At 50.6% G+C, this 24,489-nt stretch overlaps 1 protein-coding gene across 1 annotated transcript in view; it reads right to left on the bottom strand.

The window, feature by feature from the left end:
- cno (adherens junction formation factor afadin) overlaps positions 1-24,489 on the bottom strand; it is a 185,087-nt gene that overhangs the window by 58,402 nt on the left and 102,196 nt on the right. Inside the window, exons 14-17 of the mRNA XM_075669816.1 lie at positions 23,891-24,030; positions 23,205-23,425; positions 17,469-17,569; positions 13,174-13,283 (exon numbers count right to left, since the gene is read on the bottom strand). Coding sequence (XP_075525931.1) covers positions 13,174-13,283; positions 17,469-17,569; positions 23,205-23,425; positions 23,891-24,030 — 572 coding nt within the window. The remainder of the gene's footprint in view (positions 1-13,173; positions 13,284-17,468; positions 17,570-23,204; positions 23,426-23,890; positions 24,031-24,489) is intronic.

Raw genomic sequence — 24,489 nt, 5'->3', positions numbered from 1 at the left:
TGCAGCAAGCACTTCCGCAAGGAAGATTTCTGCTATGGCATCGAGGCTGTGATGTGAGCAGCAGAAAGTGCGCATTGCAACTCTCGTCCACACGCGCTGTCTGGCTAATGCCATGAAGGTTTGATCTATAAATTGTTGATGCTAGATACTGGCAAACTCTGGAATGGAAAGGGACTGGCAAGCTGTGGAGTTTTCACCCGTGCTCTTGGGACAAAGGAACGACAACACAGTAGTGCAAACAATCACAAGGGCATTTATTGCACCTTTCATAGATCAATGCCTGCTAGCCGAGTTGCTATCCACAAAACATACCAACACCTGGTCGTACGCACGTTCGAACGAGGCCTCGCAAGACGGTCTCACAGAAGCATGGATTGGCGCATGCGGGGAACGTCCACACCGCTTGCCGACCCTGAACCAAAAAGAAAGCTTTCTCCTTTTTGTGCCCAAGTAACCCTGCCGTTAGGTGGCATTAGCAGAGCCACACTCGCGCCATTTCTCACAATGTGCTTCAACCACACCGGCTGCCGCGGGCACCAGGCCATGCGGTGAAGGCGGATTACAGAAGACGGGAGCTATGCGGGAAAACAACATATCAGGGAACAAGCGAGAGTCACGCATTCCCACAAAGCACACTAAAAAAAGGCCTGGCATATGATCGTGCTTGTGTTCGCACCAAACAATTAATACATACCGGATTAAAGGAACACCAACGGCAAATACTAAGTCGACGTGGACTGTTTAAATACCATCCCAGAAAGCTTGTAACATTTCTTTCGTGCCAAGAAAAGACTTAGTTTGCTAGAAAATTGCATCTGAAGGGTCCAAATACCTTTTTTGAAATTCAAATCTTCTGCCACCCAACCAGGAGAGTGGTGACGTTGCATGCACCATCAGCACCATTTGCTGCCGTCGGTGAGTAAAACGGCGTCTGACAGACGGCGATATCGAGCAGAGACAGAGCAATGGATTTGCCTCTTCAGCTACTTTTTGGTCAAGTGGCGCAGATTAATGAGGCATCTGAAGACCATCACATGGAAGTTGTATTCTCTCCTCCTTGCAGCTTGTGCGAGTTTTGCGAGCCAGAAAAACCAGTGCAGCACTACGCGATAACAAACCTAAAACGCAAAAGCATGAGCGGTGCAAAGTCGAGCGAAAACAAAACCTTTCGACTGCCCGCATCGTTGTCAAGAGTAATTTCAATCAGTTTTTTTAAATAAAGGAAATAGAACTAGGCAAAAAGCATATTATTTTGCCTTATAATACAATGCAAGGATGTTTTTTACAAGGATTGGTTGAGTACTAGTGACAAAATTTAACTGAGGAGTGCTTTCGTCATCGGGCAAGTACAAGGTCCTGAATATGATGCTGCGCGTGTTCGAAAAAAGGTTTAGCGCTCACCGCGGCACTGTTCTTGCTCAAATTTTGCAGACCGATCGCATTTTGGTGTTGACTTCGTTCAGTATAACACTTGGCACAGTTAATTGCCTGGTTTTTAAGAAAAATGTGTAAGTTTGCCTGTGTTTATGGGTACGCCAGCTGCTGCCGCGACAGTGCACACATAAACTTGTGTCGTCACCTGTCGCCATCTGCAGAAAGCAGCGTTTCAGGGAGGGCAGGGAGCGGACAACATAGGCAGCCCTCCCTGAAACGCTGCTTTCTGCAGATCACGGCAGGTGACAATGCAAACCTCAGCCAGGGCCGGCTTTTCGGACGCCATTTTTGCCATAGACGAAAACACTTTCTCAGTTTTGTCTTAAAAAAACAGGCAACTAATCATGCCAAGTGATATACTAAAGCAACGTTGATGCCAAAATGCGATCGTTCTGGAAAATTTGAGCAAGAACAGTGCAGCGGTCAGTGCAAAATCTTTTTTTGAGCACGTGCAGCCAAATAAGCAGGACCCTGTACTTGAATGTCCCAGGGGAGTCTCTATTCATCTCCTGCATTTACCTTAATTTCTCGATTATTAAAGTTCTGTTCGTGATAACATTGATGCCTTAGAGATTCTCGAGCACTAAGCTATCACTTTAGCTTGACTTAATATTTGCCTTTAGTGTCCCTTTAATAGTGGGAAATCGCTTGCTGAGAAGTCCTATAAGCATACAGTGCGATGAAACCGGAAAAAAATGATATTGAAAAGTCCAAGAATTTAGAAGAAACAGAAAAAAATAAGAGAAAAGGATTGAATTGTCACGACTGCACACCACAAATCGCTGTAGGCGTCGAGGTCCATAGTTATAACGATATTATTTTTGAACAGCCCTGATAGTGTCTGCACAACAATGGTTGCTTGTGTACTGTCAAAGGCTCATATGCTGTGGCCTACAGCTCACGGCATGGTGTTGAATACGCGCTCGCAGTGAAAGTGAAACATTGTGTGCGGACATGAATGCAGACGTGCAATCGGTCGCTATGAACCCGTGCGATCGCTGCATTGAGGCTTCATTCTGTTATGCTCCATTTGGTTATACAGACAGCCCACTATACGAACATAATTCACATAGTTTGCTTCTCAGCCATTGTCTACATTTCACGCAATGCTGTGCAGTCCGATCAGGCCGCTCACGTATGTCTGCGCTAAAGCTCCTTCATCAACTTGAGTTTACGCTGTGACGTGCAAGGGCCGGGGCAAGTGAGCCCAAGACCCGCGATGAGGAGCCACAGCTCTTGGAGGCCAGGCGCGGGACCAAGAGTAGTTCACTGAGCGGTGAAAGAGGTGGCGTGAGTGCGTGGAGGACAGCGGCGCGAGCGTGCGGGAAGAGAGAGGCATACAGGAGAACTCGGAGTGTGGTTGAGGAGTGTGCAAGGTTGGCGTTCGGGAAATAAAGCACAAGTTCGGGACTACGTGTGGCGTGTCGTCGATCGTGACAAGTGGGGGCTCGTACGGGATCTACGTGGACATGGAGACGGTGGACGTTCCCGGACAATTAGTGCAGCATCTGCTGGGGAAGACGAACGGATCCACCATGGAAAGCAAGCAAATCGTGGCAGTTGTCAGACAAAGACTGATGGCGACCGAGGCAGTGCCTATGGTTTCTATGACAACGGCGGCGGAGGTTCAATCGGCGATCGACTGCGCTCCGCGCTCCACAGGAGGTCAGCCAGGTCAGCCTCCAAAGTATAAGGGATTCAACGACCATCAGTCCCCCGAGGAATTTTTGGACTGGCTTGAAACGTTTTGTTTGGTCAGCGGTGTTGCAGCTGACAGAAGGCTAACGCACATTGTTCCCGCTGCGCTAGAAGGTAGCGCGAAGGTGTGGTGGCGATTTGTGAACTTGTTTGCGTCGTGGGAGGAGTTCACTGCGGCATTTATTGCGGAGTTCTCCTCCATTGACGCGAAGCGCCGCTTGAAACAAGAGCTGGAGTTCTGGATGCAACATCCCCAAGAAAATTTAAAGGAATTCATATATACAATCGCGGCCTACTACGACCGGATTGGTGGCGAAGTGCCCGAGTCAGAAAAGGTTGACTGTGTGCTGCGGCAGATGCACCCGCAAATCCAGGATTTGGTGGAGGGAAGGCAGTTCACCAGTCTCGCGGAGTTGGCGAAGGCCGCTGACGGCCTCATGGAGTGTTTCTGGAGTCGCATGCAGTACAAGCCACCACCGCCTCCGACTGACCAAGTCGCGAGAGACTTGGCCTTCCAGTCGGCTATTAATGTGGCCGGCGTGCCGGGAACACACCCTCGAGGGTCGATCATGGCGGCTGCCGCGCCATTCCAGTATCCGCCGGCGGCATCACCCTGGCCGTTGCACCCCACGGCGATACAGCCCTCCTACCACCGAGACCAATTGCACGAATTGGCAGCATTCACCACAAGGACGCCACATCTCTCAACGCCGTCACAGCCGCAAAGTTACCAGCCGCTTGACCACAGAGGATTCAACTGCCATCGCTGCAGAGGCGTACCGTATTTACATGATTGTAAGTCGACCACTTTTTTTAAATTTGAAAGTCTGAAGTTGGGGGGTCGACCTACAATCGAAACCAAAACATGGCACAGCCAAAAAAGTGAGACCAACGGGAGCTACAACGTAGTTACAATTTTATGTTTGCTCTATGGCCCTACCCGTATCTTTTCGCTATCCCGCGTGTTTGTTCGCTTTTCGGAAGGGTCTTTCCACATTTTTGAGAGTTTTACAGTGCATGCATCACTCATGGGGAGGGGGAATCGATAGTTGATGGAAGCGCCGCTGTTTCCATTTGCGGCAGCACCCTCAGAACGGCGGCGTTTGCGAGGAGTATCGGCAGTTCGTGGAAGAGCTGACACCGCTCGCGAGTTTCTCTTTCTCTGTTGAAAGGCATTGGGATTGGTTTGACGCGTTCCACTTGACTGCCAGCTACGTGCTACTTCTATGTTTCCACATTCGTCATGATTGCTCCAGGACCACTAATCGTTCGGCACTCGTTCACAGCAGCGTTCAAGAGGGCTGCGATCCTTTACGCTGAAGAAACAAATCACTGCGCAGCGGGCCGCAATTTCGATGCTTCTGAATGGGCGGTGCGAGAGTGGTGACTGCAGCAAAGCGAAATTTTCACCTGTGACGGCAAGTAAGAAAGTTCCCACGTGCCGAAGTCTGGATGCTGCAGGCAGAGTTTGCGGCGTACGTCGCTGAAATGCGTGATCGGTCCCTGCACTGCCGTGAGTACAATGAGCGGCTGGCGGCAGAAGACCGCGAAATTACGCCAACCGGACCTGTCAAAAGAGCCCCCCTGACGGCTGCGTGTGGTTGGGTGCATTCGGCGTGGGCTGCTGTTCCAAAAGATGTCCTGGTGCGGTCGTTTGCCAAATGCGAAATTTCGCTGGACCACGACGCGATGTGGGACCGCAGCAACGATGACGATGGCAACACTAGTGAAGACGAGTAGTCCAGTGACCCATGTCAGCTACTAATAAATTTTCGTTATCGAATGCGCCCTCGGGTATGCTCTCTTTCTCTCTCTCATTTTTTTTTCCTGTCACGCGATTTGGGGGGGGGGGGGGTCGACTTACATTCGAGTCGACTTACAATCGTGTAAATATGGTAGGTCACATGGCCCACGAGTGCCCTACAGGTCGGCGTGGCGGCCCACCCCGCTGCTACCAATGCAACGGGATCGGACATATCCGCTCTCAGTGTACGGGGAACGGGGCACGGTAGGTGCTACACCGGCAAGCACCTACGAGACTGCGCTGCAAGTAGCGGCCTTGGCCGGCAACAAGGAGCCTCTCCTGGAAGTGCAGATCGGGAGGACGACGTTCCAGGCCCTACTGGAATCAGGCTCGAGTGTGAGCTTGCTTGGATTGCCGGCCGCAAGGGTAGCAGTCGAGGCGGGCACCAAACCCAAGACACAGGAACAAGCACTCCGCCTGGCAACAGGTTTGTCTCAGTCAACGACCTCCCTCAAGTCCAAAATAAAGTGGGCCACAAGCAGCCACAATCAACGCTTCCTGTGTGTGCCAGACTTGTGTCGGGACATTGTGCTGGGCAGAGATTTTTTAACAGGAACAGGCATCTCTTTACATGTATCGCTGGGTGGGTGGACGATTGGAACCGATCCACAGTGCATGGTGCCATTTGCTAAGCGCGAAAAGTACCCAGCGACAGCACTTGCAATAGAAGATGGAGAGTCGTACCACTTGCACAGCCTCTTTGAAGAAGTGCTTGTAGTTCTAGGCATAGAGAACATGCATCAGGCTGGCACCAGGGAACTACACCCAAGCATGAGTAAAGTTCTCGATGACTTTAGCCATCTGTTTACTACAGTTGCGGGATGTGCCACCCTGCCTCAGCACCGCATTGACACGGGGGACAGTGTGCCCGTGAGATGCAAGCTCCGTCCAGTGAATGCGAAGAAGCAGAAGATCATCGAGGGCTGTGTGGATGACCTCCTAGAACAGGGCCTTATAAGACGAAGCACCAGCCCGTGGACTAGCGCTCCAGTGCTCGTTGCAAAGAAGTCTGGAGGCTACCAGCTCGCTGTGGACTACCGGCCGTTAAATGGACGCACCCGAGTACCTGCCTACCCAATGCCTCGAACAGACTGGCTGCTAGCGCAGTTGGGCCGAGCAATGTGGTTTTCCAGCTTTGATCTTTTCCAAATTCCAAATTCCTGTTTGCAAGGCTGACATAGCTAAAATGGCCTTCATTTGCCATCAAGGTACATATGAATTTACGAAGATGCCCTTCGGGGTGGCAGGCAGTCCAGCAACTTTCAAACCCTAATGGACCGGGTGCTACAGGGAATCTATCACCACTTTGCTATGGCATTTTTAGATGTTGTCCTTGTATACTCAGAGACACTGAATAACCATGTTGAGCATGTAAGGGAAGTGCTAGAACGCATTGAGGGTGCTTGCCTTACGATTAATCCAGATAAAGTACAGGTCTGCCGTCAGACCCTCAAGTTTTTAGGTCATATCATCACCCCTGGGCAGTGCAGACCAGATGAGAAGGTGCGTGCAGTGCTGGATTACCCAAGACTCAGTACAGTGAAGCAGTTGCAAGCGTTCCTGGGACTTGCCGGCTACTATTGAAGTTTCATCCCTCACTTTTCACTGACGGCACATTCACTGACCAACCTTTTGAAGAAGAACGAGCCATGGTTGTGGGAGGAGTGCCAAGACCAGGCTTTCACTGCACTCAAGCAGGCCGTAGCTCAGGATGCTGCTATAAGCCTCCCAGATCTAAATCGACCCTTTGTGGTGGAGACAGATGCAAGTGGCATTGGCATTGCAGCTGTGCTACTGCAGGCTGGCCCTGATGGTCTGCAGCCTGTTTCCTTCATTGGCAGAGTCCTTACAGCAGCCGAGACATTATACTGTCCAGGAGTGGGAATGCCTGGCAGTAGTCTGGGCAGTGTACAAGTTCAGGGCATATCTTGAATTTACGGAGTTTGAGATACACTGTGACCACTCCTCCCTGGCATGGATGTTTAATACCGACCAAGCTTCACCCAAGGTCAAGCGTTGGGTTCTTCGGCTGCAGGGCTTCAACTGCCGAATCAAGCACAGACAAGGGCTGGCAAACATACCCGCTGATGCCTTGAGTAGAGCCCCTCTCCAGTGTGAAGACAACCCAAGTGACAACCTACATGAAACGCTGTTCCCCATTGCTGCTCCAGAACTTGAAGGCAAAATTACATTTGATGAAGTAGCTGTGGCCTCGGAGGTTGACTCTTCGCTACTGAGTGACACAACACAGCTTGTAGAAGAACAGGTTCGTGATGACCGCCTCTTAAAGCTGAAGGCACTGGTCCAAGGAACTCAGCTCCCAAGCTCGGACCCTGATCATCGCCTCTTTCGCGATCTGGCTGAAACAACGGAACTGCAGCCAAGCGGATTGCTGGTTCAGCAAAGAGGCCACCAGAAAGTAGCGTGGCTACATAATCACTTGCGGCAGCTGGCACTGAAGGTGGCCCACGACCATCCCACTGCAGGCCATGCTGGATTTTTCAAAACGCTGAGGCTTGTTGCTGCACGATTCATCTGGCTGGGCGTGCGAGCAGACATATCAAAGTATGTGCACTGCCGTACTGTCTGTTAGCGCACAAAAGCTCGGCGCAAGAAACCGGAAGGCCTCATGAGGAGTGAGTGGGCAACATTACCCATGGAAGAGCTCAGTGTTGACATTATCGGGCCCTTGCCATCTACACCTCGGGGCCACAAATACTTGCTGGTAGTTATTGAAAAATTTACGAAGTTCCCAGAGCTTTTCCCTCTACGAGCAGCAACAAGTGCAAAAATACTGGAGTGCATGGTTCAAGTCTTCTGGTGCCATGGTACACCTGTGGCCATCACCAGTGACAATGGCAAGCCCTTTGTTAGCACACTATGGCACAACCTCTTGAAGCACTGGGGCATCAAAGATCGTCACACAGTGCCTTACCGGCCGGCTGGCCAAATGGTGAAGCGTCACAATGACACAATTAAGCAGTGTCTACGGGCATACTGCTCCAACCACAAAGACAGGGATCGGCATATACCTGAGATCGCCCTTGCCATGCGTACTGCCGAGAGTGTTGTCACCGGATATACTCCAGCATTGTCGTGTTATGGCCGCGAGTTGCGTACCCCATGGGAACCTGCAAGCGACAAGGAGGACACGGAGCCTCCGAAAGCAGCACACCATGCACTTGCTGCAGAACTCCAGCGGTGCCTTGGAGAGGCCCTCCACTATGCTCGGTCACATCAGGCAGTTGCTTGGAAGGTGCAGAAATCCTGTTACGACCATCATCGTCAGCCAACAACCATCAAAGAGGGTGACCTTGTGCTCCTGGATTTCCATGCCTTGAGTGATGCGGCCAAGGGCGTTTCGGCGAAATTGGCACCGCGGCGAAGTGGAGCTTATTGTGTAGTCAAACGATTAGGTGACAATGACTTTGTTTTGAGCGATCCTGCTACAGGACGTTATCGAACTACCGCCCACGCTGATCATTTGATGGTCTACCATGAGCCATGGCTTCTCCCTACCAGCACAGCTTCACGATTCGAGGGGGGGGAGAGTTGTGACGCGCAAGGGCCCGGGCAAGCGAGCCCAAGACCCGCGATGACGCGCAAGGGCCGTGGCAAGCAAGCCCAAGATCCGCGATGAGGAGCCACGGTTCTCGGAGGCGAGGCGCGGGACCAACAGTAGTTCACTGAGTGGTGAAGAGGTGGCGTGAGTGCGGGGAAGACAGCGGCGTGAGCGTGCGGGGAGAGAGAGGTGTACGGGAGAACTTGGAGTGTGGTTGAGGAGTGTGAAAGGTTGTCGTTCGGGAAATAAAGCACAAATTCGGGACTACGTGTGGCCTGTCGTCGATCGTGACAATGCCTCCACCCAGGCGAAACGCCCAGCTCGCCTGTGGTTAACAGAATACCAGACATGCTTAGCGCTGCGACAGATACTTGCAACGCATGCTGCTTTAATAGCTCTCCCCTGGGGTCGATTGCCAGGTGGGTGGAGGAGCCGTTGGAGAGGCTTCATGCGCTCGCTCCTTGACAGCCAGAAATAGACAAGATGCATCATCATGACGCAGAATCAGTGAAGTTGGAGCTTAGCCCTGATCAATCGGCAAACGCGTTGAGGAGAAAGTGCATGGCTATGGAGGAGGGTAACTTGTAATCATCCGTAGCTCTCTTAATACAAGATGCTTCACCCAAATTGTGGTGTAAATAATTAACTTTAGCTGTATCCTACACGTTTACAAAATTCATGCGAACCGTTTTAGGGGCCCTTTAACGCGTAACGTTTGCACTTTTTGTAACGCAATCATAACGGTAGGTCAGCCAGGCAGAAGAATGAGCCTCAGAGATCAGAACAACCTCCAAATGCAAACGCAGAGGACGCTTGGAAGGGTGAAGCCACATTAACATCAACATCATTTTGGTGCTGAGCCAGAAGTCGCGGCCTGTGTTGTGGCATCGTGCAAGTTCGGACAAAAACTGGGTGATCATCATAAAAGAAAAATTGGACATTGTTCGTGCTACCGAACATGGCACAAAGTCGGCGCTGGCACACTGGCACGTGCTGGCATACTGTTGACTATGGTATGTGGCCTTCGGAATGCGAAGGAGAAGATGCTCAACAGTACTCCTGCGACTGCGAAAAGGTGTTGGCTACAAGGTTAAACTTTTCGAGGTTCGACTTTTCGCCATCGTTGCCTCTGTTACTGCAAACTGTCACCTAACGACAGTGATAAGGACGACACGGAAAGTAACAGCACGCACGATTCAGGCCCGACAGTGGCAGAAGCTGCATGTTATGTCAGCCTCATGCGGATGTTCGCTGAGGCTGACAGGGCTGGCGGAAAAGCTGGCTTGCAGCTTAAAGGAGTTTGAGGCCACTGTCGTCGTTGCTAGGCCGCCGCGGCATCAAATGAATATAACAGACCTTTGCCGTGCGAAATGAATAAATACAGTCAACAACTGAATTTTCGGACGCCCAAATTTTCGGACATGCCTGATATTTCGGACGTCTTCACGGCACCGCCACGAGCCCCATAGAATCAATGTATAAGGACATCTGAAGTTTCGGATGCTCGAACCCCTCCCCCCCCCCTGCCGTCCAATTTTCCGGACTTTTTGACGCGATGGAAGGTCCTTTGGCTCCTTGCGCAGGAAATCGACTTGCAGCCGAAGCATATCACCGCTTTGAACCACAACTAGCCAAATCTAGCCGTCACACACTGATTTCATCTGGCCACGCTGGCTCTGTTCATCGCCGCACTTTCGCTTTTGCCTCCGGCGGAGTTTCTGGAGCGGCGCCATTTCATTTGTTTGCGTAGGCCACGCTTTGGCTAGCGTGGCGTGAGGTTGAGCTGTTGTGTCAAGTGTGCTCTGCGACGCTAGGCCTAGGTGCTTCGACGCTCGTCTGCGAACTCCACTGTTCGCAACTTGAGGATTTCGCTTGCCTTCGATGGCCCCCACTCTGTCTTCGTCGACCTCGCCGATGGCATCGAAGCGCGGAAAGCAGTACCGTCGGTTAACGATGGAGAAGAAAGCCGCCATTATTAAGCAAGTCGTGAGCGGCCCATCGCAGGCTGACGTGAGCAAGGAGTTCGGCATGGAGCAAGGAGTCAGGTTGTGGGAGATTCAGAAGACTCCAATGTTGAAAATCAGGAGCCAATGCCTGCGCCGCCTACAAGCGCCGAGTTGACGCGAGCACTGTTGACTCTTTCATCGGTGTACAGTGCTGACATGACCTATGCTCAGATCGAGGTGAATATGATCGCATGCAACCGGAACACTGTCCAAACAACAATCAAGTTCTTCAAGCCACTGGAGCAATAAAACCGGCTGCCCGACGATGCACATGTACATAATAAACCGGCAGTCGGCTGCATACAGAGTTTTTGAATGCGTTTCTTTATAGCCACTTCACTGATGCTTTTGCAGGGTTTCGGAAACCTGGTACTTCGCCCTTTACCTCTAGATCCGAGAAAAAAAAGAAAAAAAAAGTGAACTTTTTGTATGCATTCATTTTTTCGGACTGCCTGAATTTTCGGACGTTTTTACGTTCCCTAGAGGGTCCGAAAACTCTGTCGTTGACTGTACTGCATGTTTTTTTTCCTTTTCATCGCACTTGCTCAGAGTTCTGTTTTTAACAGGTAAGTGGCCAATCTCACGCTATTTCGGTTAAGCAGTACTACTATTTAGTACGTATTTTTTTGCGAGCTCCAGCCAACTTTTCACTGTAGAAATTTCACATGATGGGAACAAATGTGCGAATTAAGCGATGTCCAACTATTGAGGGCATAAAAAAAACTATAAACAAATGCTAACTCAAGCACCATGCATTTACTTACTCAATGAATCAGCAAATCCTAAGAACACTTGTTGAGCTAGTTGGTGCATGCTTCTTACAATGAAAACGATGCAACACACCAAGCAAGAAAAACAGGTAAAAGGAAAGGGTGCCCTTTCTTTTCGCCTGTCTTTCTTGGTTTGTTGCATCGTTTTTGTTGTAAGCAACAGCAAATCTTGTTTCTATTTAGCACTAAAGCAGTGCAGAAGCTGCAATTGTTATCTCGTGATGCATTAGCACTTGCAGCGACGAAGGCCTCATGTTTCCTTTGCAGTGCTGGCGCGGCACAAGTCCTGCCTCTTTATTCACGACCTGCTTACTGTGCACACATCCCGACGATAATTTTTTATTCAGTGAGCTGGTCAGCAACAGAGCGTCCGTCCATTGCAATGTTGCTGGCAGGTTTGCTGCCAGCGTGCAGGTCACGGTAGAATCATTCGTCATCTTGGACAGCTTCTGCTGCGTTTGTAACATGTTTGTAACATGTAATGTTGCAACATTCGGACCTCACGGGGACTGTGGAAATGTCCGAATAAACAGGTGTCCGAAAAAGCAGATCAAGAAAAAAAAAATCCTTTATTTCCACGTACTTATTCAGGTTTGGCAGCAAATTGTGAATGCGCCGTTGCATGCTGTTTCGTTTAGGCGCAATCAGATAAGCCTGAATCTCATAGAGGGTTGTACGGTCACTATAGGTGGCTGAAAGCACGGTCACTGTTTGTACACGCTCCATATGCGAGGGCAGCGTAGCACATGGTGCGTCATCTTCCAAGTGGAAGTCATGGTCCAGCGGTGCAGCAGAAACCTGACGAATGATCTCGCCGTCATCGAGTTCTGCGCATGTCAGTACAGCAGTCTCAGCACTTGTGAAACTGTCAAATGGGACGGTGTCCGGAACCACTGCAGAGGTCTCGGCAGAATACTTTCAGCGTCAGTAGGGTGCACATCGGAAGGCGACAAATCCTAGGCCTCCCGGCACCCGCTTGCCGGCATTCCCCAGTGCAGTCTGCGCGGGCACTGTCGGTGCCATTAGACACTTGACGCGATGTTTCCGTATGCTGCTTTGCATCACCGCAACCTCGACACAGCATACAAAGCAAAAATGACCACGCTGTCACGCCGATACCAGTCGCACAAACGAAAAACATGGCCTACTCGCAGCGTCGTGCACGAATAAACAAACAAATCAGCTGCTGGATTGTCTTGACCTGGCTTACTCAGCTGAGACCGGAACTGCTGTAGCCAGAAACAGGCAGAAACGATGATGAGCGGGGATTTGCAGTAGCGCCACTTCGTGGGGCAGCAAGGAGGCTCCATCCAAAACAAAAATGGCGTTCAGCAAGTCGAACCGTGCACTGGTCAGAGTCGGTGCATGCTGCTCGCGATCGAGTTGGGTCAAGGAGTGTCCGAAAAACCAGACGAGAGGTTGCAAGGTGTCCGAACTTTCGGCAGTTGTTGTACATTATGCTCTATGGGGAGAATGGCAGTGCCGCAAAACAGACCGAATAATAGAGCATGTACGAATTTTCGGAGTCCGAAAAATCAGTCGGTGACTGTAAACAAGACCACAATAAAAGGCTACAAAGGCAGAAATAGGTATTAAGCGTTCTGTGTTCCTGTCGTTACCATATGGTTCCTACTAAAGACTATGGAAATGTGAACTCCGCCGCTTTGTTTTGGTTGGACACTAGCACTGCTTTTACTCTTGTGTGCCACACATGTGAGGTGCTCTGCACTCACCGCGCTTAGATAACTGTCTGAATGAACCGGTGTGCGATCAAATATGCCCAAATGAACAAGAGTTTGGTTTCAATACATAATGCATATGCCTGATGGTATCTGAGGACATGTCCGAATGATCCGATCTTCCAAATTAACAAGGTTTTATTGAAATATGTGGTCTCACCTTGCAATCGGTGGATGTGGCTGCTGTGGAAGCTGCTGCTGTTGCTGGTGTTGCTGCTGGTACAAGCCAATATTCTGGTACTGGCGCTCCTCCATGGCTGCTTGCCTGGGCTGTGTGGAAACTGATGTGAACAGCCTACAGAGGGGAGCTTGTGGAAATTGGTAGCATGCAAGCGCAACAAAATATAAAAAAGGCAATCTGTACCACTGGAGAAAGTGTACGCAAGTGGGCTAGCTGGTGCTTATTTGAATCCACAATGGACAAATGCTCATGCCGAGGCCCATTCCAACTTTTGTTCTAACTCACTCGCTGCAAACTCACTTGTCTGTATTGTTTAAAAATCTAAGTCTTGGCAGCACTACAACATTAGAAAATCAGGTCAAGTGCCCCCATTAGGTTTTCTTTCAATTGACTGCCGTGCACCCATTTCCTTGTCCCCTCTACTCTTTAACCCAATGGCTACCAAATACAGTCGCCAACCGATATTCTGGACCTCGCAGGGACCAAAAAATAGTCTGAAAAATTGAACACTCTGAAAAGTTTGTTCACCCGAAGAAATAAAATTATTAGGCTCAGAGTGGCTTAAAGAACTCTCATACTGCCCGGCCTCGTAATATGCTTGGAGGGGATCAGATTTGCTTAGATTTGTGCAGGAATGACATTGTGTCCATATACAGTCGACAAAAGCATCACCATGGAAATAGAAAAAACAAGCCGCACCACTTGGCTGTTGCAAAAGCACAGGAGGTGGTGCTGATCACACAAATGCAAAGCCGCATAAACACACTCAAAGATGCTCTCTGCCTTTGTTCTGTTGCTCAAAGCGGCGATTGCACACTGGGCCAGTAGCTGGGCAGATGTTTGTGTCACGGTGTGGTGACGAAGCTCTGCCGAGAAAGCGATGGCCTCGTAAACATTGAAAGAATGTGTTTTGACCATTTTGACCTTGGTTTGTTAAGTGTGTTAGGTTAGCGCTGTAGCATCACATGCTTTATCAAACTTCAGAAAAGCAAAAAGAAGGCACTACTAATAAAAGACAGACAGATGTACTTCTAATGGCTTGACAATCAAATTTTATTGAGGGCTTCATTACATTTTTGAAACAAAACAGCGCGGCATTCACGGGGACAAGAAGGGAGAAACGACACGGACGAGCGCTGACTTACAACTGAAGTTTATTGCTTGGAACGAAGAATATAAACAGCTAAAACCAACATTACATATTGCTCATTTATGTGCTCATTGAAATGTGTGTTTCAGGACATTTGAGAACACAAACTTACTCATGGTAGGAAAAGTTGCTGCTTCCTGGCTGTAGTCTGCTGTCGCAAAATCGGTAAATGCAAAGCCATGCCATAACAGCTGCTAGCTCACGCTACAGAAGAAGCGATACGTCAATATAATATATAATGAAGCATACTCGTAAGAGACCACAAGCGTCCTAGCTAGCACTGTAGCAGATGTGCTTAAAAGTACCTGAAAACGTTCAGTAATCGTGACAGCCGAAGCAGCCTTTAGAAAGAGTGAGAGAGTTCGCAAGTGCTTGTCGTCTGAGAAAAGTCTTGCGTTCGCAGCGAGCAGGCTTCATAGCAGACAACACTTGTAGCATTACTCTCAAAGGCACAACACTTTCTCACACTACAAAATTTTTATTTACATAAATACTTGAGTATTTTTTTAGAAGTACATGCACGGTTGTTATTGCTGTTGTAGAAATAAATAAATAATTATTCACTGGCACTAAATTGGAAATAGAATTGCCGAAGAATGCATACCCTGGTGTGCCCTGGTGGTAAACCGTGATCCAATCTCAAAGGCATATAAAGTTTATGCAATGTATTGTGCATTATATAAGCTACTGCAGAAATAAAATGAGATTTTACGCGAAAATATTTGACAATAGCTTGCTTTACTGCACCGCAAGAAAATGCCACTACAGTCGAACCCACTTATAACGATACTGGTTTTAACAATATATCGGTTAAAACAATGAGAAGCTGCTACACCGCCATGTCTTCCATGGTGAAATAACCAGTTTACTACAATGCCCAGATGTTGCATTATCGGTTATAACGATGAAGTTGGCTGCTGGGTGTCCGCGCTGAATAATAGCGAAATGCGAAATCCTCCAAAAGAAAAAAAGAAAATGACAAATTGGAGCCACTGCACGATGTCCCACGGCTCCCAACAGCCGCCATGCGCCCATTTTCTCACCTTCTCCCGTCACCCTTCCATCCCTCCGAACACGAATGGGCTGCGCCCATAACTCTATGCTGTGCCACCCTCTGAAACACAAACGGACTGCACCAACTGCACTGCTCGCATGTTGCTCGCTTGCTCCTCACTCAGCGCAGTCCTGGAAATAGCTTAATTTAATTGCTCACGTTCGTCTTTATTGGCTGTGACGAAATTGTTCCTGGTCACATGGTTTCTCAGCCTCGTTTGACTCACTGCCTAAACAGAAGATGGCTGATCTGCCCGCTGATCATTGGCAATGTATGACGTTGCCGGTAAAAACAAAGCACACGGCTATATATTTGGAAACTAAGTGCTTCTAACCAATGAGGCGATCGTCGCGATTGTGCCTGCATCGGATAGAGATGGCGACGACGCCAGCGATGACTATGTACGGTAGGCTGCCTCAACGTTCTTCTCATAGGAGGCTCGGCAGATGATTCAGTCCCCCTCCGGGGCTTCATTCTCGCGAGTAACCTTCCGTTGCATTATGTGGAGCACCTGGATGCCTTGGAGAAGGATGTAGGTAAGCTTCGCGTAAAGCATGCAAGCATGACAGACATAGTGTTTTCCCGTGCAAGCCAGTGAGAAGTTTGTGGTTAGAGGCTTGCATCGATCTCGCCTAGGCGTTTCTTCTGGATTTCACAAGCTGACAGGCTGCCAAGGCAACCTTCTCGCATTCTTTAAGAGGCCCCTTTTGGGGCCACCAAAGCGATGCCTTGGCGATGCTCGTACATTCCTTGCCACCCGTGACCCCTCATTGCAATTGTTATAGCAGTGCCATTATTTAACGCCAACAGCCGTGGCTGCTTCCACGTGATCAGTTCGCCCAGGAAGCAGTTAAACAAGTGAATACCATCAGCAGCCGGATGGAGGAACTTGGTGGGGAGAGGCAATGGCCCCCTTGCCATTATAGTTTTCTTACAGCAGCTCTGACATGCCCCTATTTTAATTTTTTATGCAACCCGCTCATAACAATTATCGACTATAACAAACAAATTTTTGTGGCACTTGAATATTGTCATAAGTGGTTTCGACTGTAGTCTAAAGATCGAAGTCACTTCCTTCCCATCGAAGCCTGCCCTTCCCATCATTTCCATGTAGGTTGAGGCAACACTCAGGAGAGCCCCCTTAGACACTAGCGCCACACTGCCCTCCAGGGTATTTATTTAGAAACTCTCTGCTACACACTCTATTGATAGCATGCACCTTCTAATCTTGGAGGCTATAAAGTGGGCCACTGGAAGCGAAGCCTGGCCAAGCCAGTAGGAAATCCAACATGGTGGCCTCCAAGATCAGGTAGCGTGGCTCGGAATGAGCCACGCTACCTGAAAATCGAACTTTGGGGCCTAAATTAGTCCAAAAAGTTGGTCGTGAAAATGTATTAGCTCTATGGGAACCATGACGGTGCATTTATGATGTCCAGAATATCCGTCAAGTCCGAATTTTCAGAGTCCGAAAGATCCGTCGGCTACTGTATTATGCACGTCGCGGTGCCCGTGGCATCAATTATTTTTGCGTGGCATCAATTATTTTTGCATCTCATGGGCGCTATGCAAACTTCCACTAAACACTACCTACTAAAAAAATAAAAAATCTAGCCTCCACTGATGCTGATGTAGCTTTTCCCTTTGAATAAGGTAGTTACAAAATCTTATCGTGGACATGTACTGCAATGTATGGGGCAACATTTTAATTCAAGTATAATGTATATTGCCTGTTGCAGCATTCTTAAATGAGCCATACCTCCAGCCTTCACCATGGCAAAGTGCCGGCTTTGGCAATATGGCCCTTATTATTGGGTCCGGTGGTTTGACATTTTTTGTAGCCAATGGTTTAAAGTAAAACAACTCAAGTATTTTTTATGCAAACAAAACCCTCTTGTTATTATCACAATTTTTTTTAATGAGTGCGCATGAGAAAGAGTTGTTACTATTGCCTCAAAATCTTAGCAGTCTCATAGGCTGCATACTTTTGGCAAGAGATGTGCATATGGACAGGGTTGCAACACTGCATCTTGAAGGACTCGCCGACCCATGGATGACTAGCAGACCACATACCGAATAAGAGGGTCCTGGAGGGTAGCCTCGTGGTGGCATTGTCATGGAACTTCCCGGCGCCAAGTGTTGGCTACTTCCACCATCCATAGCTGCAGAGCCACCTGTAGGCAAAATTAAACATGCAACATTGAGACTGCAGTAATTTTAATGTTTCATAACCCCTGCAGCAACATAAAGGTTTAGTGCTGTGACGTGCAAGGGCTGGGGCAAGCGAGCCCAAGACCCACGACGAGGAGCCACGGTTCTCGGAGGCCAAGCGCGGGATCGACAGTAGTTGACTGAGCGGTGAACAGGTGGCGTGAGTGCGGGGAGGACAGCGGCGCGAGTGTGTGGGGAGAAAGTGAGGAGGGATCGGAGTGGGGTAGCGGGTGTTGCGGCGCGGAAGGTTGGCGTGTCGTCGATCGTGACAAGTGGGGGCTCGTCCGGGATCTACGTGGACATGGAGACAGTGGACGTTCCCGAGCAATTAGTACAGCATCTGCTGGGGCAGACGAGCGGATCAACCATAGAACGCGAGCAAATCGCGGCAGCTGTCAGACAAAGACTGATGGCGGCCGAGGCAGTGCCTATGGGTTCTACGACAACGGCGGTGGCGGTTCAACCGGCGAGCGACTGCGCTCTGCGCTCCACAGGAGGTCAGCCAGGTCAGCCTCCAAGGTTTAAGGGGTTCAACCACCATCAGTCCCCCGAGGAATTTTTGGACCGGTTTGAAACGTTTTGTTTGGTCAGCGGTGTCGCAGCTGACAAGAGGCTTATGCACATTGTGCCTGCTGCGCTGGAAGGTAGTGCCAAGTCGTGGTGGCGATTCGTGAAGTCGTTTGCGTCGTGGGAGGAGTTCACTGTGGCGTTTATTGCGGAATTCTCCTCCATTGACGCGAAGCGCCGCTTGAAACAAGAGCTGGAGCACCGGACGCAACATCCCCAAGAAAATTTAAAGGAATTCATATATACCATCGCGGCCTACTACGACTGGATTGGCGGCGAAGTGCCCGAGTCGGAAAAGGTTGACTGTGTGCTGCGGCAGATGCACCCGCAACTCCAGGATTTGGTGGAGGGAAGACAGTTCAGCAGTCTCGCGGAGTTGGCGAAGGCCGCTGACGGTCTCATGGAGCGTTTCTGGAGGCGCATGCAGTACAAGCCACCACCACCTCCGACTGACCAAGTCGCGAGAGACTTGGCCTTCCAATCGGCTATAAACGTGGCCGGCGTGCCGGGAACACAACCCGGAGGGTTGATCACAGTGGCTGCCGTGCCGTTCCAGTATCCACCGGCGGCATCCCCTGGCCGTTGCACCCCGCAGCGATACAGCCCTCCTACCACCGAGACCAATTGCGCGGATTGGCCGCATTCGCCACAAGGATGCCACATCTCTCAACGCCGTCACAGCAGCAAAGGTACCAGCCGCGTGACCGCAGAGGATTCAACTGCCATCGCTGCGGAGGCATCTGTCACATAGCCTGCGAGTGCCCTACAGGTCGGCGTGGCGGCCCACCCCGCTGCTACCAATGCAACGGGATCGGACATATCCACTCTCAGTGTACGGGGAACGGGGGACGGTAGGTGCTACACCGGCAAGCACCTACGAGACTGCGCTGCAAGTAGCGGCCTTGGCCGGCAACAAGGAGCCTCTCCTGGAAGTGCAGATCGGGAGGACGACGTTCCAGGCCCTACTGGACACAGGCTCCAGAGTGAGCTTGCTTGGATTGCCGGCGGCAAGGGTAGCGGTCGAGGCGGGCGCCAAACCCAAGACACAGGAAAAAGCACTCCGCCTGGCAACAGGTTAGTCTCAGTCAACGACTTCCCTCAAGTGCAAAATAAAGTGGGCCACAAGCAGCCGCAATCAACGCTTCCTGTGTGTGCCAGACTTGTGTCGGGACATTGTGCTGGGCAGAGATTTTTTAACAGCAACAGGCATTTCTTTACATGTATCGCTGGGTGGGTGGATGATTGCAACCGATCCACAGTGCATGGTGCCATTTGCTAAGCGCGAAAAGTACCCAGTGACAGCACTTGCAATAGAAGATGGAGAGTCGTACCACTTGCACAGCCTCTTTGAAGAAGTGCTTGTAGTTCCAGGCATAGAGAACATGCATCAGGCTGGCACCAGGGAACTACACCCAAGCATGAGTAAAGTTCTCGATGACTTTAGCCATCTGTTTACTTCAGTTGCGGGATGTACCACGCTGCCTCAGCACCGCATTGACACGGGGGACAGTGCGCCCGTGAGATGCAAGCTTCGTCCAGTGAATGCGAAGAAGCAGAAGATCATCGAGGGCTGTGTGGATGACCTCTTAGAACAGGGCCTTATAAGACGAAGCACCAGCCCGTGGACTAGCGCTCCAGTGCTCGTTGCAAAGAAGTCTGGAGGCTACCGGCTCGCTGTGGACTACCGTCCGTTAAATGGACGCACCCGAGTACCTGCCTACCCAATGCCTCGAACAGACTGGCTGCTAGCGCAGTTGGGCCGAGCAATGTGGTTTTCCAGCTTTGATCTCTCCCAAGGGTTTTTCCAAATTCCTGTTTGCAAGGTTGACACAGCTAAAACGGCCTTCATTTGCCATCAAGGTACATTTGAATTTACGAGGATGCCCTTCGGGGTGGCAGGCGGTCCAGCAACTTTTCAAACCCTAATGGACCGGGTGCTGCAGGGAATCAATCACCACTTTGCTATGGCATTTTTAGAAGATGTCCTTATATACTCAGAGACACTGGAGAACCATGTTGAACATGTAAGGGAAGTGCTACAACGCATTGAGGGCGCTGGCCTTACGATTAATCCAGATAAAGTATAGGTCTGCCGTCAGTCCCTCAAGTTTTTAGGTCACATCATCTCCCCTGGGCAGTGCAGACCAGATGAGGACAAGGTGCGTGCAGTGCTGGATTACCCAAGACCCAGTACAGTTAAGACTGCAAGCCTTCCTGGGACTTGCCGGCTACTATAGAAGCTTCATCCCTCACTTTTCACTGACGGCACATTCACTGACCAACCTTTTGAAGAAGAACGAGCCATGGCAGTGGGAGGAGCGCCAAGAACAGGCTTTCACTGCACTCAAGCAGGCCTTAGCTCAGGATGCTGTTATAAGCCTCCCAGATCTAAATCAACCCTTTATGGTGGAGACAGATGCAAGTGGCATAGACATTGCAGCTATGCAACTGCAGGCTGGCCCTGATGGTCTGCAGCCTGTTTCCTTCATTAGCAGAGTCCTTATAGCAGCCGAGAGCCATTATACTGTCCAGGAGTGGGAATGCCTGGCAGTAGTCTGGGCAGTGGATAAATTCAGGGCATATCTTGAATTTACGGAGTTTGAGATACACTATGACCACTCCTCCCTGGCATGGATGTTTAATACCGACCAAGCTTCACCCAGGGTCAAGCGTTGGGTTCTTCGGCTGCAGGGCTTCAACTGCCGAATCAAGCACAGACGAGGGCTGGCAAACATACCCGCTGATGCCTTGAGTAGAGCCCCTCTCCAGTGTGAAGACAACCCAAGTGACAACCTACATGAGACGCTGTTCCCTATTGCTGCTCCAGAACCTGAAGGCAAAATTACATTTGATGAAGTAGCTGTGGCCTCGGAGGTTGACTCTTCCCTGCTGAGTGATACAACACAGCTGGTACAAGAACAGGCTTGTGATGACTGCCTCTTAAAGCTGAAGGCGGTGGTCCAAGGGACTCAGCGACCAAGCTCAGACGCTGATCATCGCCTCTTTCGCGATCTGGCCGAAACAACGGAACTGCAGCCAAGCGGATAGCTGGTTCAGCAAATAGGCAACCAGAAGGTAGCGTTGTTACCGAATCACTTGCGGCAGCTGGCACTGAAGGTGGCCCACGACCATCCCACTGCAGGCCATGCTGGATTTTTCAAAACTCTGAGGCGTATTGCTGCACGATTCGTCTGGCTGGGCATGCGAGCAGACATATCAATTATGTGCGACGCTGTACTGTCTGTCAGCGCACAAAAGCTCGGCGCAAAAAACCAGAAGGCATCATGAGCAGTCAGTGGGCAACATCGCCCATGGAACCCGCCGTGGTTGCTCAGTGGCTATGCTGTTGGGCTGCTGAGCACGAGGTCGCGGGATCGAATCCCGGCCACGGCGGCCGCATTTCGACGGGGGCAAAATGCGAAAACACCCGTGTGCTTAGATTTAGGTGCACGTTAAAGAACCCCAGGTGGTCAAAATTTCCGGAGTCCTCCACTACGGCGCGCCTCATAATCAGAAAGTGGTTTTGGCACGTAAAACCCCAAATATTATTATTATTACATCGCCCATGGAAGAGCTCAGTGCTGACATTATCGGGCCCTTGCCATCTACACCTCGGGGCCACAAATACTTGCTGGTAGTTATTGACAAATTTACGAAGTTCCCAGAGCTTTTCCCTCTACGAGCAGCAACAAGTGCAAAAATACTGGAGTGCATGGTGCAAGTCTTCTGCCGCCATGGTACACCTGTGGCCATCACCAGTGACAATGGCAAGCCCTTTGTTAGCACACTATGGCACAACCTCTTGAAACACTGGGGCATCAAAGATCGTCACACAGTGCCTTACCGGCCGGCCAAATGGTGGAGTGTCACAATGGCACAATTAAGCAGTGTCTACGGGCATACTGCTCCAACCACAAAGACTGGGACCGGCATATACCTGAGATCGCCCTTGCCATGCGTACTGCCGAGAGCGTCGTCACCGGATATACTCCAGCATTGTTGTGTTACGGCCGCGAGTTGCACAGCCCATGGGAACCTGCAAGCGACAAGGAGGACACGGAGCCTCCCAAAGCAGTACACCATGCACTTGCTGCAGAACTCCAGTGGTGCCTGGGAGAGGCCCTCCAGTATGCTCGGTCCCATCAGGCAGCTGCTTGCAAGGTGCAGAAATCCTGTTACGACCGTAATCGTCAGCCAACAACCATCAAAGAGGGTGACCTTGTGCTCCTGGATTCACATGCCTTGAGTGATGCGGCCAAGGGCTGTTCAGCGAAATTGGCACCGCGGCGAAGTGGACCTTATTGTATAGTCAAATAATTAGGTGACAATGACTTTGTTTTGAGCGATCCTGCTACAGGACGTCATCGAACTACCGCCCAAGCTGATCAGCTGATGCTCCACCACGAGCCATGGCTTCTCCCTACCAGCACAGCTTCACGATTCGAGGGGGGGAGAGTTGTGACGTGCAAGGGCCGGGGCAAGCGAGCCCAAGACCCACGACGAGGAGCCACGGCTCTCGGAGGCCAAGCGCGGGATCGACAGTAGTTGACTGAGCGGTGAATAGGTGGCTTTAGTGCGGGGAGGACAGCGGCGCGAGTGTGCGGGGAGAAAGTGAGGAGGGATCGGAGTGGGGTGGCGGGTGTTGCGGCGCGGAAGGTTGGCGTTTGGGAAATAAAGCGGTAGTTTGGGACAACGTGTGGCGTGTCGTCGATCGTGACAGTGCACTTGTCTAATATTGGGCGCGTCCAGGAGATGCTCTATTTAACGAAATTTTCCACTAAAAGTAAGACTTCGTCATATTGAGGTTTGACTGTATATCGACTAACGATAACAAAAGGAATCGACATATCAAACAATATGTTGAAGTGGTGAAAGTTTACACAGGCGTTTCTGCACTTCGTCCCCATTAATGCGGCTGCTGTAGCCAGAATCCCCAACGGCTTCCTTGAAGAAAACATTATAATAGCACCCAACCGCCATAAAGACCAAAGATGGCAAAGCCTAGCAGCTATCACAGACAGTGTCACATACAGTTGAGAGCCGGCACACTCTTGCTGCCTTGGATGCGGGGAGGGGGCTCTTCGTGGGCCAACCGGCCAGGAATGTCACGTTCGCTGAGGCGGCTGCTGCCGCGCTGCAAGAGCAGAGGTGACGGTTGGCAGAGCAGTGATGCCAGCCCATGGTGAATGGCCCCCTGTTTGGCCACTTCCAGCTGGACTAGTGGGCCTGTGCGTGTCATCAGCTCTGCCGCCCTGCATGCATTGCCATCACGAACTTGAAGATAGCTTGCGATGCATGCTTTGTCCTTGCAGCAAACGCGCTCACATTTTCTCCATGCACTCTTAGTAAACTCTTCAGAGAGAGCAGATGCCTGCTTCACCCACACACGCAAGGCACATCTGCTGTATTGTCAACTTGGAGTTCACCTATATCGGTGCGCCCTCTGCTCCTGGAATGTGTGCACAGTGCCCGATTTTAAAACTTTCCATCTGAAAGCTTTCAGAAATTATTTCATTATTTTACACAATTAAGCGGGAAGAGAGGATTGCTTTGCACACACAATGCTGTGAAGCTAGGTGATGCCTTAAGTAACACGCATGCCTCTAAATTAGTGCGTTTACAGTGCATTTAGGTCTCAGGTGAATAAACAGCAAGTAACCTTAAAAAATGGGCGACAAGAATGTTGGCGCTGAAAAGCTATCCAGCAAGTGGCTCACTTTTCTTGCGAGACGCCGACTAGGGAGTGCCCGTCAACTCTGAGTAGTTGGTCGCCGGCTTGGAGGCGGCCGTCCAGGTCAGCTGCCCCACCTCGGACCACGCTCTTGACGTAGATGCCTAATCGGTCCTGGTTGGAGCCCTGCACACCATGCATAGAGCCTTCAGAGACATTGCAAAAAAGGCACCATGTGGCAAGCTAAGCATGCCGACAAAGCAGTCTGTTCTGGCCCTGCATACTTGCTGTGGGGAGCACCCGCCTCCACTTCCTTCCGCGTACCCGCGGCATCCCGCGGGACGGGCCCACGGGCCGGCGTAGACATGGGAGAGAGGCACTACGCGCCCTCCCTTTCTCCGTCGCTCCGATGACGCGCGTACCCCTCTTCCCCTACGCGGCTCACGGGAAAGGGAAACGTATCCGGCGGGCGAGGAGGACTTCCCCTCGCAAAAAGGTAAAAAAGCATAAAAGCGCGCCACCGGGAGAGACTCGCTCTCTTGGGACGGCGACACCTTGGACCGCCTGGACCACAGCACCTGCCGCATCCCGTGAGTGATCTCGTTTGTCTGACCCACCCAGACAACGAGGCAAGCCTTTTACTAC

Source organism: Dermacentor variabilis, chromosome 9 (assembly GCF_050947875.1).
Source record: "Dermacentor variabilis isolate Ectoservices chromosome 9, ASM5094787v1, whole genome shotgun sequence".
NCBI lineage: Eukaryota > Metazoa > Arthropoda > Arachnida > Ixodida > Ixodidae > Dermacentor > Dermacentor variabilis.
The sequence above is the reverse complement of the archived record's forward strand: the minus strand, read 5'-3'. Positions and strand labels throughout refer to the sequence as shown.